The sequence below is a fragment of the Chaetodon trifascialis genome, chromosome 11 (genome assembly GCF_039877785.1).
Source record: "Chaetodon trifascialis isolate fChaTrf1 chromosome 11, fChaTrf1.hap1, whole genome shotgun sequence".
Taxonomy (NCBI): domain Eukaryota; kingdom Metazoa; phylum Chordata; class Actinopteri; order Chaetodontiformes; family Chaetodontidae; genus Chaetodon; species Chaetodon trifascialis.
In genome coordinates this window covers 22,098,890-22,115,993 of record NC_092066.1, presented here as the reverse complement: position 1 = coordinate 22,115,993, position 17,104 = coordinate 22,098,890, and the positions used below count along the sequence as shown (strand labels likewise).

Here is a 17,104-nt window from a genome sequence, read left to right as displayed (position 1 = left end):
AGGAGAAATGGCGGAAAAATCATTTACAACAAGGCAATCCTCCTGCACATCAAACACGGCCATTTATTTGCTTGCAGAGATAAATCATAAAGAGCTGGGATGTTGCCAACACCACATTCAAGCAAAACTACAGGAGAACTAAAAACTCCACAGATTTCTTTACAGCTGATTTCAATCAGGACACACAAGTGAATAAAGTAGATAGATTGTTTATTATAGCAGATGATATGTGATAATTAAGATATATCAGAAGGTCTTTGGCGCTTTGACTCTACGGGGAGATTTTCTAATTGAGGGGCATCTGCCTCAGCAGCAGCCAGAGAAACCCCCCCATGGAGTCCAGACACTGGCGGCGGCGGCGGTGGCTGATGACTCTGCTGAGACTGATAGACTGATTAAATAATGACGCCGATGAATCTGCGAAGAGTGGGCAGTGACGGGGAGGCGGAGAGGTGCGCATAACAGCAGCAGAAGCGTACGAAGGCACAAAGAGAATCATATTTAAAAAGACAGCAGCAAGATGATAGGCTAACAGCGAAGGTGTGTCTGTGCTTGTGGATAGATGAGAGCAGCTGATATCTCAATGACAGCCGCAGACAATGACCGAGAGGAAATTATGAGTCAGCGTGCGTGTTGAGCGAATGCAGGATGGTATACGGGCGTTTGCATGGAAAAGAAAAGCTTTCACTAGAGCTTCATTACTTCATATGTAAAATACAGAGTTGTCTAGTGTAGATACGGCTCAGACAGTCGTATGCTTAATTAAAAACCAAAAACAAATACGTCAGATAGCAGTATACATTCAAACTGTTTCTACAGCATGAAAACATAACTATCACAAACCACACTGGCAGGGAAGAGAATGTGTGGTCATTACCACATGGCAATAAATACAATCTCTTCAAGTGTGTCCTGAGGATGTCAGGTGGTGGATGGCCAGCAGTTTTCTGTCTGTCGGACACAGGTCCTTATAATTGGCCCTGAATAGCCAATTTCGTTGGGCCCCTATCTATCCACACATAGAGTATGTGAGGAATCTGGGTGTCATTTCTGACTCTGACATTAAATTTGTCAACTCAGTGATCTCATTAGCAGCAGATTTTCCCACATGAGGTTGATAGCGAAATAAAACATTGGGGCTATTTTGAGACCGTCTTACATTCTTTTATGACTTCAGCTGTTGACTCGAACTCTCCAGCTAACTTATGTGGATATCATCCATATGCTGCCTGCAGCTCACTGTGTCCTAAGCTTTTTCCATTGCCGCTCCCAGACTGCTGAAGTCTAGCCTCACTGTCACATTTTACACATCTATGGGCAATTTTAAATCCCTGATAAAGACCCTCCTTTGAGTCCCCTTCATAATTAATATAACTAGAAAATTGCTTTAATTCTCACTTACAGTTATTCGTCTGTTCCTTTTTGCTTTGATTATTTAACTGCATATTAAATCTCTCTGTGTAAAGCACTTTGGTCAACACTTGTTTTTTTTTTTTAAATGTGCTCCACAAATACATTTGACTTCATTTGAATAGACTTAATGGTGTAAAGCCTTGAAAGTAATTACCAAACCTACTTACCAAATCTTCTGCCTGGCTGACCGTACTGCATTAGTGTGCTTTGTTTATCTATTTGTGAATAATTAAAGGGGTAATCCAGAGATTTAATATTGCACTCCCATAGAGTTTGGGGACTCACAAGAGACAGATTAAAAAGAGAGGGAGAGAGAGAAAGAGGGGTGAAAATTGAAGACACATTCTGGCTTAATTAATACTGTATGAGTCACCCTCCAAAAATAATGAAGCCTACAATTCCCATAATGCAACCATTAGCATTTTTTCAGTAGATTTAATTTTGCTCAAATACACAACTCCACTCTGTAATGCAGGACTTTTGTACTGAATCTGTAGTCTCCAAGGCCAAAACAAGATAACCCTGCTGACATCACTGTGGCATCATCAAGAGCAGTTTCTTGCTGATTGGAGCAAACTCCTTTAGAGCTTCTTGTCATAGGCTAGGAGAGTCAAAAGTCATTTGATCCTGAGTGCCTCGAAACCAGAAGTCCTTTCAGTCCTCGGCCTGAAAACAGTGTGTGAATTTTAGCACTATCAATAAATCCATTTCAGGCCAATGGTGAGTCAGTAAAGTTGTGGGTGCTTTATCAGATTTTTTGGTCTGCTCATCTCTTTGGGTGCAAGGTCACTTATTCTATATCACAATAATGATTCTAAGTGATGACTTGATATCTTTTGGCGATGAAAAATGCTGTTTCAGACCCCATCCCAGGAAGTCATATAAACGCTTAATTGGGTTCACATCTGCCTGTTAAAAAGTCCTTGACATTTGGCAAACGCCGCAGCCGCAGTGCCAACCACCGGGTGACCACTCATGGCCTATGTGTGGGGCTGCTACTGTTTCAGAAAGTACTTCCCACATCAGAGAAGACAGCACCGATGAGCAGGACAGTTCTCCCCGTGCGCCCCAAATACCTGCATCAGCGATTTTGGTGCAGCGTTCTTATGTATAGATCTATTATGGGATTACTCACCTGTCAATCTTATCCCTCCAATTTTTGCCAAGTTCTAAGCATGCAAAATACAGGTCCATGAGAAGAGCAGCATGAAAGAAATCAGAAAAACTGTAAAATAATAGACAGTAGAAAAATGTGTCACATAAGCTTGTTCAGATCGGTTATTTTTATTTTCTGACATAACTTGCTGAACCCATATGCTCCACATTTTTATGCAGGAAAAAGACAGCAATTTTCCACACATCTCATTTAGAAAAATGTTTATGAAAGGAAAAGAAAAATGTATGTGATCTGATGACATTTGGCTTTTTGTAACTCCTGTGCTCCTGGAATAATAATAGACATATTCACTACACAATGACAGCTAACCAATCAGAGATCACCACTGCTGTGATGTGGGTTACACTTTTTGATTGCACAATGCTCTTTAAATCAGGCATCCTTACATTAAAGTGATCATGAAACTGAAACAAATTAAGTGTGACATGGCATAAGATAGAGAGACACATTAGTGTAATACCAAAAACATCATATCATAAAAACATGAGACTCATGTTTGTGGTTTCATTTAAAAGTCAAATGACTAATGTAAGCTTCTAATTTAAATACTGAATTAATTGAGTAATTTTGAATTACAGTTAATCATTTTCTCTATTAATTGATATAAGTGAATCACTTTAAAAGTCTATAATTATTCCAATTGCATTTTCCAGGAGCCATAGATTTGTGTTATGCAATTTAAATTGTTTAACATGTGTATTTGTACCATATAATATGGATATTATAATGTAATAATTAAGATGCAAAGTTGCAAGTAACCCTGTAATTAGATCTATTTAAACATACCTTACATGATGATGATTAAACCTGACAATCCAGCAAAATGCTGTTCTCATTACCTGCTTAAAACAGGTCATCATGCAGTGAAGTTATGATAGGAGACTGAAATTCAATAACAGCAGCCGTCTGCAGCTTGCAGCAGGCACAGCTTCATGCCATGTCTCTGGATTTTGACCGCGCTTCATGTCAGCCTCAGTGCATGTTCAAAATGTAGATTTATTTTTTGGGTCCAAATTTTCGGAGACGTCTGAATTTCCCCTCAGCCCAGCCGACTGCGCGCCTCTGTATCTCACGTCCCTGGTGGTCTCCTTGTGTCCCTGTCACTGTGTGACAGAGTGGGCACCCTGGGGTGACTTAAATGTTTAATGACCACAGCCCGTGGCATGGAAGCCGCTCCCATCTTCGTCGATGTTCTTTTTGCTTACAGTAGTGTAGGAGTTTGCTCAGAATGACATCGGGCCCCTGTCACTTCTCCTCCTTACACTCTCACTTTGCAGACTGTTTAGTCCCCGAGCTGCCACTCCCCATTAATCTCCATCATTCTCCCTCTCTCACTTCTGCCTCTTGGCATCTGTCTCCTCCCCTCGATGTTCCCCTCCGTCTCGCTCTCACTTTTTGTCTCTCTTTTTCCACCGTCTGCTCTCTCCGTCACCCTCGGTCTCTCCCTCCTCTGTCTCTTTCCCCCTCGTCCTGTCATCCTCTCTTATCCCTTCCCCTGGTAAATAGATATTAGCCAAAGTCACATTGCATGTCAGCTGCCAGAGAACACATTTTTCAATCAGCATGTTTACACACAGCACACATTGTAATGCTGCTTGTGATTTGAGGGGCTCTGGAAGGCGGGAATGACTTGAAGTCAGACACTGAAACATGGCTTGTGATTTTAGGGGGTTTAGATTAGGCAGGCGGGTTCACTGAAAAATTTAACGCTTCTCTCGCTTTGATTTTAACACACAGGTTTATTCTCTCTCGTCTTTTTTGTCTCTTCCTCTGATCTATTCTCTTTTTCATGCCAGTCCCTGGCCTTACACCATCTTCCAGCGCGGTTTTGATCTTGTGATGGGAGAACAGCCCTCTGATCGCATTTTCAGGTAAGGGGAACTTCACAAAACTTTGTTTTATCCAACTACATTTTCCATGCTGCTGCACAATGCAAGCTGCACAAAACATTGTAGAGTCAAATAACTTGTTATAATTCTGGTACACTATCTTTGATTTTCTCTCTCCCTCCTGATTAAGGGGGCTAACTGTGGCAGCAGAACGCCGTCTGTAGCTGCAGCTGACAGGTTTAAAGATGTTATATAATGGAGTGAGAGCTTTTCAAATTGGAGAAGCAGAGCCACTTCTCTCAGGTCAGATAATCAATGTGTTCCGATGCTGAGAGTCAGATTTTAACCTCAGCAACACCTCTGTGAAATTGATTGGGAAAGAAAATTTAAATGGCCTTAGAAGGCAGGAATAATAGTAATAAAAATTGGGCAATAGTAACCTTTTGCCCTCAGCAGTATGATAACAGTACATTTCCTTAAAGGATAATGTTGGAATGATTCTGTATCTCTCATATTTTTTGTCATTGTCAACAAAAAAAATGATCAAAACCTACAATCTGAGTCAGTCCTTTTGAATTCTCCACCTGTTCATTCCTACTGAGAACAGAAATCTTTTAAAGCAGAATGAATGAACTTTGTGACCACTTGGAGGCACTGTAAGAGCTGTAAATACATCGCTGACATATTGTCACTTCACAAAGTTGTTATGGCAAATGTGAGAGCAAACCTATGCCTGTATTAAACATGCACAGAACATTAGCATTTATTTCGGCTAGTATTTTGTTTCAACCCAACAAATGGAGTCCTATCACCGTGCTCTAATATGTCTATCTGTTGCATGGTGCTGGTCATGTACAGTGATGCTGGAAACAAAACTGAAGAGGGAAACCATCAGTGAAATTGCTCTAAAACAATGAACTGAAAGCTTCTAAAACGCTACACAGAGCTGAGGGGAACTGCAGAGTCGGGTGATAATCCCCTCTGCGTTTGTCACTATTAGCAACTGTTCTCACATAACATTGCATAGTAAAAAGCAATTACAAACCACTCATGAGTTGGAGACTACTTTTAACAGCTAGCAGTTAAAAAAACAAGATATTTTTAACAGGAGTTGGTGGAGACCTAACCGGAGCTAAAACAAGAGTGAATTTTAGTCTTTTGTCTGGTAACAGTGCCTCAAATGAAGGCTAATTTTACTCCATCCACCTTTTTAAAGTGATGGCGTCATTGTTGTTCCTCAGTTTGCTCCTCTGCCTCCAGGAGCTCAAAAATGATTTAAGACTCTTTTAACAGTGACACTGTAATTAAAAAGCAATCTCGGCATAAGTTTTAATATTTAACATGCTCGCTAGCTGTTAAGCCAGTATTTCATTATAGTAAATCTGCCTTGAATAGACTACATTCTGTATAGTTCACAGGAAGCCCCTTATGTTAACTGGGAGCAATTTCACAAAGAAGCATAGAGCAGAGCAGTTGTCTGTGACAGAGGAACCTAGCAATCCTTTTAACAGCTTTCCTGCCTGATATGATTCATTTGTTGACTTGAGAAAGAGCAGATCTAACAGAGGATGAGCTACTGCCTTCATTACAAGTCTCTGACTCCTTCCATGACAGTGCAGGACCAAATACAACAAAAGACTGTTTGTGCTACTGCTTCCAATAAAAAAACGAAGCCCATAGAGTTTGTTTGTACCACTCCTGTGGCTGTCAGTGTTGCCTTTATGCAGGGAACAGACGGAGTAAGCTGGCATCATGCTAATATCTCCTGCAAGCGCTTTGATACATCTCCCTCCCTGCTAGCATGTTATGTGCAAGACACGTTTCTCCTCTCACTCTGTCCAGGCGCGCAGGTTAAAATCTCTTTGTCCTCACACTGATCTCCAGCCATCCATCCTAATTTAACTGTTTCAGCCTCCAGCTTTGAACTTTGCCAAACAACCTTGTCAGCTCCAGATGTGGGGAAAAAGACCTTGAGGATCAGCGAGTGCATAGAGAGCCATGCAGCCATCATCTTGTTTGCCTAAGCACATATTACCATTAAGCACGGAGGTAAATGAGGCAGTTAGATTCACAGTGGTAGAGAGAATAAAAAGAAACAAAGCAAACTCGAGGATGCATGCAAAATTCTCCCATGTCGGAGGAGATAAATGCCGAGCGTCAGCATTCAAACATACAGCGTTTGCCTTTTGCGCAGTATTAACCGCCAAGGGGTTCCTCTGTGGACTGCAAACATGTTTTCCACTCAGCCACTGTTTTCTCACGGGAACTCTTAGTGTTTTCCACCTCCAGTTTCTCTTAGGGTGAACCAAATAAGTCATATAGTCGCATGCTGGTCCCAAGTTGTCCATTATAAAGCAGTGCTCGTTAAGTGGCTGTTAATTTGTCCTGTGGTTGTCCATATACGTCATAGTGCATCACAGGGAATTTCAGCTGTACACAGTCCCAGAAGAGGAGATGAAAATATGTATGAGAGAGGTGCTGACAGCTCCCTTAAAAAAATCATATGGAAATATTAACATTTTAATAGAATTCCCGGCTTCTAATTAATGGTGGAACACAATGTTTTACAGTAAAGGGAACCACTTTGATCCACAGAAAACTTGACTTAGAAACAAAGGGAGTAATTGGGTGGATGTAATTAAATGTTCCATTTCTACAATGGTTTAATCATTCTATTCTTAAAGTGACTGGTAATGCATGCAGTCCCCGCAATCTACTGCCCTTTCCTTATGCTAAGTTAGCATTTTATAAAATGCAAATTGAACAATTGTGAATGAGGAAATATGTGTAGTCTGCATAAAAATGGTTGTTAACCATTTAATCAACAAGTTCCCCTCTTTTGTGCTACAAGTAGTCATGCATAATTCATCAGTGCTAATAATGCATTTGATGTTAATCAGCATGCACTGTTTAACTTAAAGTTGGAAGTATTACGTTTCATCTGCAGAGTGTTTAAAGATTGATGATATTCATTGACTCACAAATAAAGAATTGTTTTGAAGCCCTTATTCCAGACATCTGTTGTTTACAGATTTATAGCCCTGTTTTGTCTCAGGGGACACTCTTATTGGCCCGTCTTTGTCAGGGTTTCTCATTTTGTATGCATTGCGTCCATTAGCACACAGTGTCCTTCTGCTCAAGAAAGAGTTATGCAAAAAGGATAGCTTTGCTCAAAGGTAAAATAAATAACCTCTAACCAACTTGATGCCATTATTCTGAATCACTGATGCAGTGAAAACATTCATCTTTGAAAAGTAGCCATTCTGACATCTCATGGTGGTTGTTTTTGCACAACAAGAGGACTAGACCTTGATGGAGTGTTAACTTAAAGGGGCACTGCAGCATTTCCACATAAGAAGATCAATGTGTTATTTTATCAGCTGTGTTTGAAGGCTTGATCCCAGGGAGAGCAAGATCGGTCGGGCAGTCCATCTCCAGGAAAGGAAGCCTGATGACCTTGGTGATCCCTGGCTTTTCCTCGAGCACCATCATCAGCTCAAAATAACAGTGTGTCCAATATGTGGACAAAGCTAATGACATTCCCATCAACCTCAGCAGTCCTTTGTATTTTGTGCTAATTGGCAAATGCTAACACCCTAACACGCTAAACTAAGATGGTGAATATAGGAAACATTATGCCTGCTAAACATCAGCTTGTTAGCATTGCGAGTGTGTTAGCATGCTTGCATTAGCATTTAGCTAAAAGCACTGCTGTGGCTAAGTACTAGCCTCACAGAGCTGCTTGTTTGGTTGTCGACTCTTAGCCTTGCTAGACTGAGCCTTGTTCTCCGCCCTGAGAGCCGAAGTCCACGTGTTTTTGTTGACAAAATTGAAATCTGGACAAGCAAATCTGACCTACGTGTCCCTTTTAGTCATTACTAAAGTAGTTGACAAACCCTTGGAGGGTTTTCTTTTCTTTTAATGTCATGATGTGTGTCATGACGTGATTTCTTGCTGTTTTCCCTCTTGTTTCCACCTGCATTCCACTGACTTGTCCTTGTTTCTATGCTGTTCTTGCTATACTTACAACCTGTCACCTTACTTGTCCTATCCACCCCTCTTGTCCTCTGCAGATTCACATACACCTTAGGAGAAGGAATGTGGCTGCCGTTGAGTAAAAGCTTTGTCATCCCCCCCGCCGAGCTCGCCATCAACCCCTCAGCCAAGTGCAAGACCGACATGACAGTCATGGAGGACGCGGTGGACGTACGGTGAGAGATGATATCCCACTTTCCCCCAGTATTTCTTCATAGTGGTGACGTGTCGGACACATGACGAATGAAGCTCTAACTAAAGTTCCTTTTCATTGCTGCACTCGAGTATGATCTGGAGTTTCTGTCCAGTTTGTGTTTTATTGTTTCTGATGAAGCTTCATGCCACAAAAAGTACATGTTGGCTTTTTGCTAAACATTTTCATGACCGTCTCTTTCATCTGTCATCCTCCACAGTGCGGCTGTTGACTCTTGGCTCATCTCACGGTTTTGTATTCTCACTTAAATCAGCATTTGTTTTTTATTCACTATTGTTGCAGTGAGTCTTCAGCAGCCCAGTGATGTTGATGCAGAGGTCTGAGCAGTCATGATTCAGAGCATAATAAAAGTCTACGATCTAACACAAAATCAATTATGAAGATGCAGAAAAACCAGAGTAAAAAAAGAAGAAGAAGAAATAATTACTTGGCAATTCAACGCCATAAAGAGCCTTTCGATTGTTAAATGGCTCATAACTCCTCCAAAGAAAATCTGCTCTGTATGTGATGGCTGTGTTTGTGTCTGGGCTGCAGAGAGGGCCATAACAGAGCCAAAACAATGCTGCAGTATTAATCTGGACTCAGCTGAAAAGTGACACAACAGAATTATTCAGCTATTTTGCTTTGCGAGCAACAGGACGCCACTTCAAGACGGTGATGTTCGTCAGTCCAAAACTTTACAGAGCAACACATCATATCAGCACAGCCATGTTATGACACAGGGATGAAATTCATAGGTCCAAAAGATGGTCCCAGTGTCCCCTCAGGGATCAATAAAGCATTCTGATTCTTGGTATTCTATTTTGTCCTTCTTGTAATTAACTTTTTATTTTTATTTTATTATCTGTAATGGTCCCATGAGCTCAACATTCTGACTCAGATGCACAATAGACATCAGAATCTGGACAGTGGACACTACTGAGACCATTGATGCTCCCAGGTTGCCTCTATAATCTGCTTGAGTGACTGTACACTCTCACAGTCTGTTGTGTCCCAAACTCCATACTACATATTAATTGTAAGCAGGTTTTGAGTATGCTGCCTGTTCACACTGGAAAAGTAACAAAATAAAGTATAAACAGTTGGTAGGCTCACTAATATAACAACTGATTTTTGAGCATGTTCTTGAGGGACATTATTCTCTCACCAGGCATATCACAGAGGACGTGGAGGAGTTGCTTAGAACTGGAAGAAATGTCTAAGAAATTTAGAGTTTTTGTTGTTACATTTAGTTATTCTAAAATTTCAGTTTGATTGATTTCCTGTTGTTAAATGTTAATTTCATGTATCCCAACTACAACAGACAGTATGCTATAAATTTGAATATCTAGCATAGACTGCATACAGTACAACAGTGGAACTTCCAGTGGGGATTGGGCCAGGCATGCCCCCCCCCACACACTTTTCAAAACCCTATTGTCCTTCACACTTTTATTGTTTCTGTTTGATTTTGCACTGATTTCTCTCTGAACATTGTTCTCTTATCATCCAGCCACCATAGTCCAGATTAGAGTAGATCTGAGATGATAAAAATGATTACCGTGCGCTCAAAGCGATAAGCTTAAGTAGCATCAGTGAGTAGTGTGACAAGAGCTTTGCAGACGTTTTTTTGTCCCTGTTTTTCTCTTTCAGGCTACATACAGACTGGCTTAATTTATTGATGAAGGTTGCTGGAGCTGTATGCAGCCTGAAAGGACCCTCACACACCGTATGGAATTGGGACACAGTGTTTATCTAAGTTTAATGCACCAGCTATAAAACTGAAGGAAATACCTGCTCCTGTGGGTTCCAGAGACAATGCAAGTAGACCATGAATGACCATGTGAAATATGCAGAGTGGACCTCAAGTTTATTGAGTCTGTTTCATGTCAGAACAATAAACAAAGAAAAGTGTGTTCTTGTTAGCAAAGCTGTTTTTTGTTTTTTTTTCCAGACAGAAAGATGACACTTTCTTGAGCATAAGAGAAGATAAACATTCAATGCTCACCAAGCAAACGCATCAGTTGAAGTCATCAAAACCGTCCAGCTCACTTGGGTCAATGAAGCACTGTGTCTGTTCTTTCTGGGTGAAATCTGGGTTATTTCGATAAATTTGTGTTTAATTTCACTCGTTTAAAATGGTTTGTTTATGTTGCTAGTTGTTAATTGAAAAAATGTAATTCTATTTCCAAATGGGAGCATGACAGAAATCACAGTCTGAGAACAATTGGTTTTCGTGATTCTTTTTAAATCCAAAGTGGTTGTTTGCGACAGCAACAACACACCAACAGGAAGCAAAGTGCAAATGATTCTTCATCTTTTAGCTACAAAACTGAACATTTGGTATGAACCCTTGGAATTGGACTGTTTTTTGTCTTCCATAGCACAACCATGGCACCTTGTGATGGTGCTTACCTTAAAAACCCTTTTCTCCAAAGTTGAGTCATTGTTCCCTGTATTGTAGACACTGTGCAAAGTGGCTGCATAAATGACTAATTTTGACAGCTCTCTGATACTGGAAGACAACATCCACCAATGCAGAGACAGTAAAGATTAAATTAACATATTTTTAGTATAATCATTTCAAATGTTCACTGAGTCAAAGTAAAGCCGCACCCCAGCAGTCTAGAGACATGATATAGAAAAGAGGATTCCAGCAGACCTTATGCATAAAGATGGCAGCATGCTGGTCCACGTGGTTTCCCTCTGTCTGTCCCAGCTGTTACTGCATGTAGCACTGTGTACTCATAACCTTGGGAAGGACAGATCTCTACAATTGGTTTGTTGTTGGACCTACTTTACTCAGTGGTCAGCAGCATAATGAATCATGAAGAGAGTTGACGTGACTGCACCTGGTTTGACAGTATTATCTTGGCGCAGAAAGTCTGTGTGAGCAGGCTTAGGCTGGGAGAAGAGGTAGGTTAATGTAATTAGTTGTGGGAAGTGTCTTTTAATGTATGCTGGAACATGGTCTGTCAACAAGTTAGTATGCACGACTGTGACAGATCCTGCCCTAATTTGCCGATGGTTATTTGCCCTGTGAAAACGATGTCAGGTAAAATTAGTCTCGCTCAAATGAATATCCCCATCAGTTTTCCTCACAAGCACACAAGGAGTTTTTTTTCTTTCCCTGTCAGTGGCTATGTTCAAGCCTTCAGATGACTGAGAAACGAAGACAAAAAAAATATTAGAAATTAGGATTTAATGTGATTGTCAATGCCTCCAGAAGACTGTGCGCACTGTTTTCCAAGCTAATTATTAGAAGGAGTGTGACGGTTTCTCAGAGTCGGCTTTGTCAGGGACAATTCACAGGTCTAACACAGTCATTATATCTCTTGTGATAGCCCTCATTATGTTTAGTATTGAGCTAGCGGTGACAATTGCGGTCACAATAACCAGTCATAAACAGTGTGCCGAGGAACGGACAGACCTGTATGCTTATTTTGCCATGAAACATTACAGTTGTCATTACACAGCATGCATTTTAATGTCACTTTCACTTGTTACTGTTTTGGTTTAATGTTGGTCAGCAAGAGCAGAAATACTAGGATATAAAGTAGATATTGGAAGATATGTCAGTATACAGTAGATGCTTGCATGTATTGATACAAAGAAAAATATTGTATGTAGGCATTGAAAGAATGGAAAGCATGCTCAGAACAGACATTTTTACTTTCTTATTAATTCACCTTCATTTAAAGTGGTAAAACAAGGATGGTTGAGTTTTATAACAATATGTCTTCATGGACTGAGGTGCTGCTCTATATGGAGGGTCAATGCAAATAGTCCGACGATCCATGAACCATAGCAAAGAACGTCCTGCTCGTAATACATGCCATCATGACTTCTGTGATTGAAACGTGGGTTTGAGCTCAAGGCCTCTCCCAAACTGTGATTGATACCCTGTGAAATGTACAGTCACAGTAAAAGTCATTGTGGATGTCACATTATTTTTCCTGTATTTCGTAAACTGGAGGCGATCTGAAAGATGACCATGAAATACAAGTGAAAAAAACATGAACCGAAGCTCCGCTGAATGATGAGACTTTGCCTGAAGAGCTTGAATACCATCAAGGGAAAGGGCAGAATTTCATTAATTTATTTTGCCCCTCTCTTTTTTTGAACTAATGCTAGAGCCGTTTGACTTTTCTCACGGTGCTGAGCCGGGTCTGAGACAGAGCCTGGGAGGCATTGTTTTGTGTCTTTGTGTTTTTTCATCAGATTTTATCTCACTGCATTAAAACAACTGGAAAATTCTACATTGTGAAAGGAAAATATATTTGTGCCTGTTTCTGGGCAGAAATCACCAGCTTGTTGCTAATGACATGGGTGTGAAATAGCTTTTTGTGAGTTTGTGTGTGGGTGTGTTATTAATTAAAACTGCTTTGCGGGCCACCGCTGGTTGAAGCTACTTGAGTTCTCAGATCAGAAGTGGACAAATTCCTATTTTTACAGAAGCCACAGTTTACCTGCTGATATAAAATGACTCTGCGGTGTTTGAATTATTGGAGCTACAGCATGTGTCAGTGAATAGAGACCGAGTCACTTCCTCTGCATCATTGTCAAAAGTCCTGTTGCACAGACTATTTAAACAACATGCATGCGATTGCGGGAGGGAAAGCGGATTAAAATGTTCATGTGTCTTTGCAGACCAGACGGGTTGGGATGATTGATCAGCGTGTACCAAATCCAACTTTCAGTAGACCAGAGATTACTTCCTTCCGCTTTTCTATTCACTATAACCACAAACTGTTCCTCAAAGACAAGCTGAGGTGTTTGCCAGTCCTTTGGCTCGCTGGTTAACACTAAGGAAATAGTCTGGCAAACTTACTTCTTTTAAAATGTGGATACTAGAATTGATGACTTTTACAACTGGAAGGATCGTTCAACAAATATAATAGATGGACATCATTTATTGCTCATGTAACACAACTAAAGCAACTGCCAGACTGATGTGCAAAAGAACTTGTACTGTTATATAACTTGTAGGTGGATAAAGGACATTAATCCAGGATAGTCTTGTAGCTGCTATTTTTTCTGAATTCCTTCAATAGCATGCTGTTACGGCTGCATGGATGTGTGTGTGTGTATAATATGCAACCCTGTCTTCCTAGAAATTAAGTTTATATACCACTAAATGATTTCCCAATTTTCAAACTATTCGCTGCATTTATGTCCTGCACCAAGCTTTGCATCCAGAGTAGAATCCAGAGCAGAAGCACTTTGGTTGTCTGTATTCAGACTCTCACCTTTCCATAATCTTCACCAAGTGCTGTGAATGCCTAAACACAACCATAAAGACGTTTAGCAATGCTGTAGTCACCCTGACGAGTAGAATCTCATGGCCAGATCGGCACTTTTGATGGAATAAAAATGAGGTACGTTCAGTATCAACGTTCTTGTGAATTGTCATATACGTTAGCAAACAGTGATTGACAGATGTCATACACAGATTTTGAAGAAAACAAGATTTCTTAAATATTGTCATTCCATAGTTTTAACTCTTCGAGTCACTCCCTTTTGGCAGGAAGCTGCGGTCCATCAGGACCAAAACCTCACGCCACAAGAACAGTTTTTTCCCATCTGCTGTCAGCCTTATCAACAAGGCCCAGAACCCCCCCGACAATCTTCACACTCCACCTCTGCCTCTACTTGTCACACTGACATTGCCATAATTTTATAAGTTACATTAACGCTCAGCTTGGATTTCCCTGTTATTTTACCGTATCACTGCCAGCTGTACTGCTCTTTTTATTCTGGAAAAAAGAACAAAAAACAAAACAGACTTTGTATATATATTTATATTGTTATATTTTCTACATTTTAATGGCTTAATCCTAGAAGATTTTTCATGCACCAACTTCACCAAAACAAATCCCTGGTATGTGTAAAATCGTACTTGACAATGAAGCTTTTTCTGCTTCTGCTTCTGATTCTGATTCTGATTTTGGTGAATAATCCAATGTCACTGTTCTCGTCAGATCACAGGGCAATGACACTGACTTTTCTTGTGGTGGACATTTATCCCTCAGAGGTGTCACTAATAACAGTGGCTGCCTCACTTGCCAAGCTACATAGAATAGAGCCATTATTGTTGTTATTAGGGAGAAAACTCCTTTTCTGCACTGACCAAGTCAGACGGTCCGCTGTAGAACAGTTCTGTAGGAGAAAACAGTTCAATCAGTCAAAGTTTAGTCTTATTAGATTACCAATATTTTGAATTTTGTTTCATTTCTTAATTTCATCCAAATTATTGTCATGTCAAGGTTCATGCAGGGGTGGAAACAGTGCAGAAGAAAATACAGAACATGCGCTTTCTGTATCCTCAACCCTTGACTTGAGAGTTTGACAAATGCTGCCCTTGGAAAAGATTTTTGGAAACATTTGAACCCTCTTTGGTTTCATCTGTCACCAGGACTGACGCGCTCGTCTTTACATGAAGTAGCACTTCCACACATCATATTTACTGTAAATATATTCCATTTTGAACATGCAGTTTTCTCCCCTCTACTCTGTGTTCGTGCATGTCAGTTCCCCCCTTCTTTTTCAACATTTTATTTTCATTTGGCAGCTTTCTTCAAGACGCTGTGTAAATAACTCATTTCCCTCTGATCTACGATCTGATGAGCGCTCTCTTCAGCCTTCCCCAGGGGCCGCGAGGAAACACTGCTGACACCCTCTTGAAGCTGGTGATTTACTTTGCTTTTGGGCTGTGTTCCCCCTTGTTTGATGAGCACTTGTCACTCTGTCTTGCTCCCTGGCAGATGGATAAATAGTGATGAGTCCCGATCTTCCTCCCGTTGATTAGCTGGCTCCATGACTGTTAGGACTGATGAGGAATCAACCTTGGTTTTTCTTTTCCTCATGGATGTTTTTTGTGCTTTTGCAGCGTTACCTTGAAGTTGTATTCACGAGGAAAATCTTGGTAGTGGTTAAACGTGTGCTTTATTTGTGCTTTTCTCACATTTTTGATATTTAAAACACAAGTTGTGAGGATAAGTGAACTTATTGAAGATTTCTCCTCTGCTTCAGTGCTGTATGAAAGCCGTGTCAAACACACCAAAGCAGTTATCTTTAGAAGTACCTTTACATTCAAAATCATTTTTTTTTTGTGTTCGTTGTGAATGGCAACTTCCACTTCTCTCTGAACTGAATAGCTAACTAAAGCAAGTAAATTGCAGGGTATAACTTGGCATTTAAACCTTGGGGGTGCTTTTGAGTGGTAAATGGGCTGGATGAATGGTTCTTTATACTGATTGTTTTGATGTACATTTATTTCCAACCCTCCCATTGTTGAGCTATCCATGTTAATGGTGCCCATAATTGAGGCTCGCATTTATTGCCTCTTTCAGCTGCAGACAGCTGTCTCGGACAAAATGTTAAATATATTGCAGGTACCACTTAATGGCAGTTCATTTTAAGTATGCTAGAGTTTGTCAAATTGTTAGTGTTATTTGAAGTCAATTGCGTTTGGAATTTAACGCACTTTAACTTTCCTCCTGCTGGAACTGCTGTTCTGATTTGCAGATGGATGTAATTTTTTTTTTTTTTCAAGGCAACGTAATGAACTGCATTTTATCACGTGGGATGCATGTGTATGTCACTTTTGCCTTGGGCAGTTTACATGCGACGATGTTGCTCATCCTGACAGCTTAATGAAGGGATTGCATACTCTTGATACTGATTGTAGCATCAGCTCAGTCAGATAAACATTTGAATTCTCATTTGTCATTTTAATTAGATAAGTACATGTAGACAAAGCCAATTATTACTTTAGAATTATAATTTCCTCATTTAAACCCCTGAAAACTTTAAAATCATAGCAATTCTCTATAACAACAAACATTCATGACAAAATAAGCAACATCATTTTCAGTCCATTTAAAGAACTGTGGACCAACCAAGAAGGCTGACACTGATCATACTGAATGGATATTCACAGACTCCATAGGGTGACTGTGATGATTTTGGTTACCATTGGACCTTTAAACGCCATTTATACCTAATATTAACAGTATGTGGGTCTGTGTATCTGGATAAAGTCACTAAGTAGAGTGTGAATATGCTCTGTTTGTTCAAAAGGCTGCCAGCTCTTTCTGCCTAATTTGCATGGTGACATGCAAACATAATGCAGATGGAATCAAAAAATAATGAGACTACTTTTTAATACCAGGTGTGAATACAAAGGTTAGATCAGATGCCACAGATTCATTTAATTGTAGAAATTCAGGGTCTCCTGCTGATTAATCCAAATATTTTTGATAACTTTTTGACCATATCACTTAGGAAAGAATTTGCTCTTGTACCCAAGAAATACTTGATATCCATGAAAATTGCTTTGTGAAAATCTATGAAAACTTAGATGTTTTGGTAACGCTCTAAGTAGACCAACATGTCCAGTATGATGATCCGTCTTCCCAGCACCTATGTAATGAATGTTGTCGAGCAGCAATGATT

General features: G+C 40.1%; 1 protein-coding gene across 6 annotated transcripts in view; it reads left to right on the top strand.

Moving 5' to 3' along the window:
- Positions 1-17,104, top strand: part of astn1 (astrotactin 1) — a 370,801-nt gene that overhangs the window by 126,029 nt on the left and 227,668 nt on the right. For all 6 annotated transcript variants that reach the window (XM_070974412.1, XM_070974410.1, XM_070974416.1 and 3 more), the window contains 2 exons: positions 4,387-4,461; positions 8,493-8,630. In XM_070974412.1, coding sequence (XP_070830513.1) covers positions 4,387-4,461; positions 8,493-8,630 — 213 coding nt within the window. The remainder of the gene's footprint in view (positions 1-4,386; positions 4,462-8,492; positions 8,631-17,104) is intronic.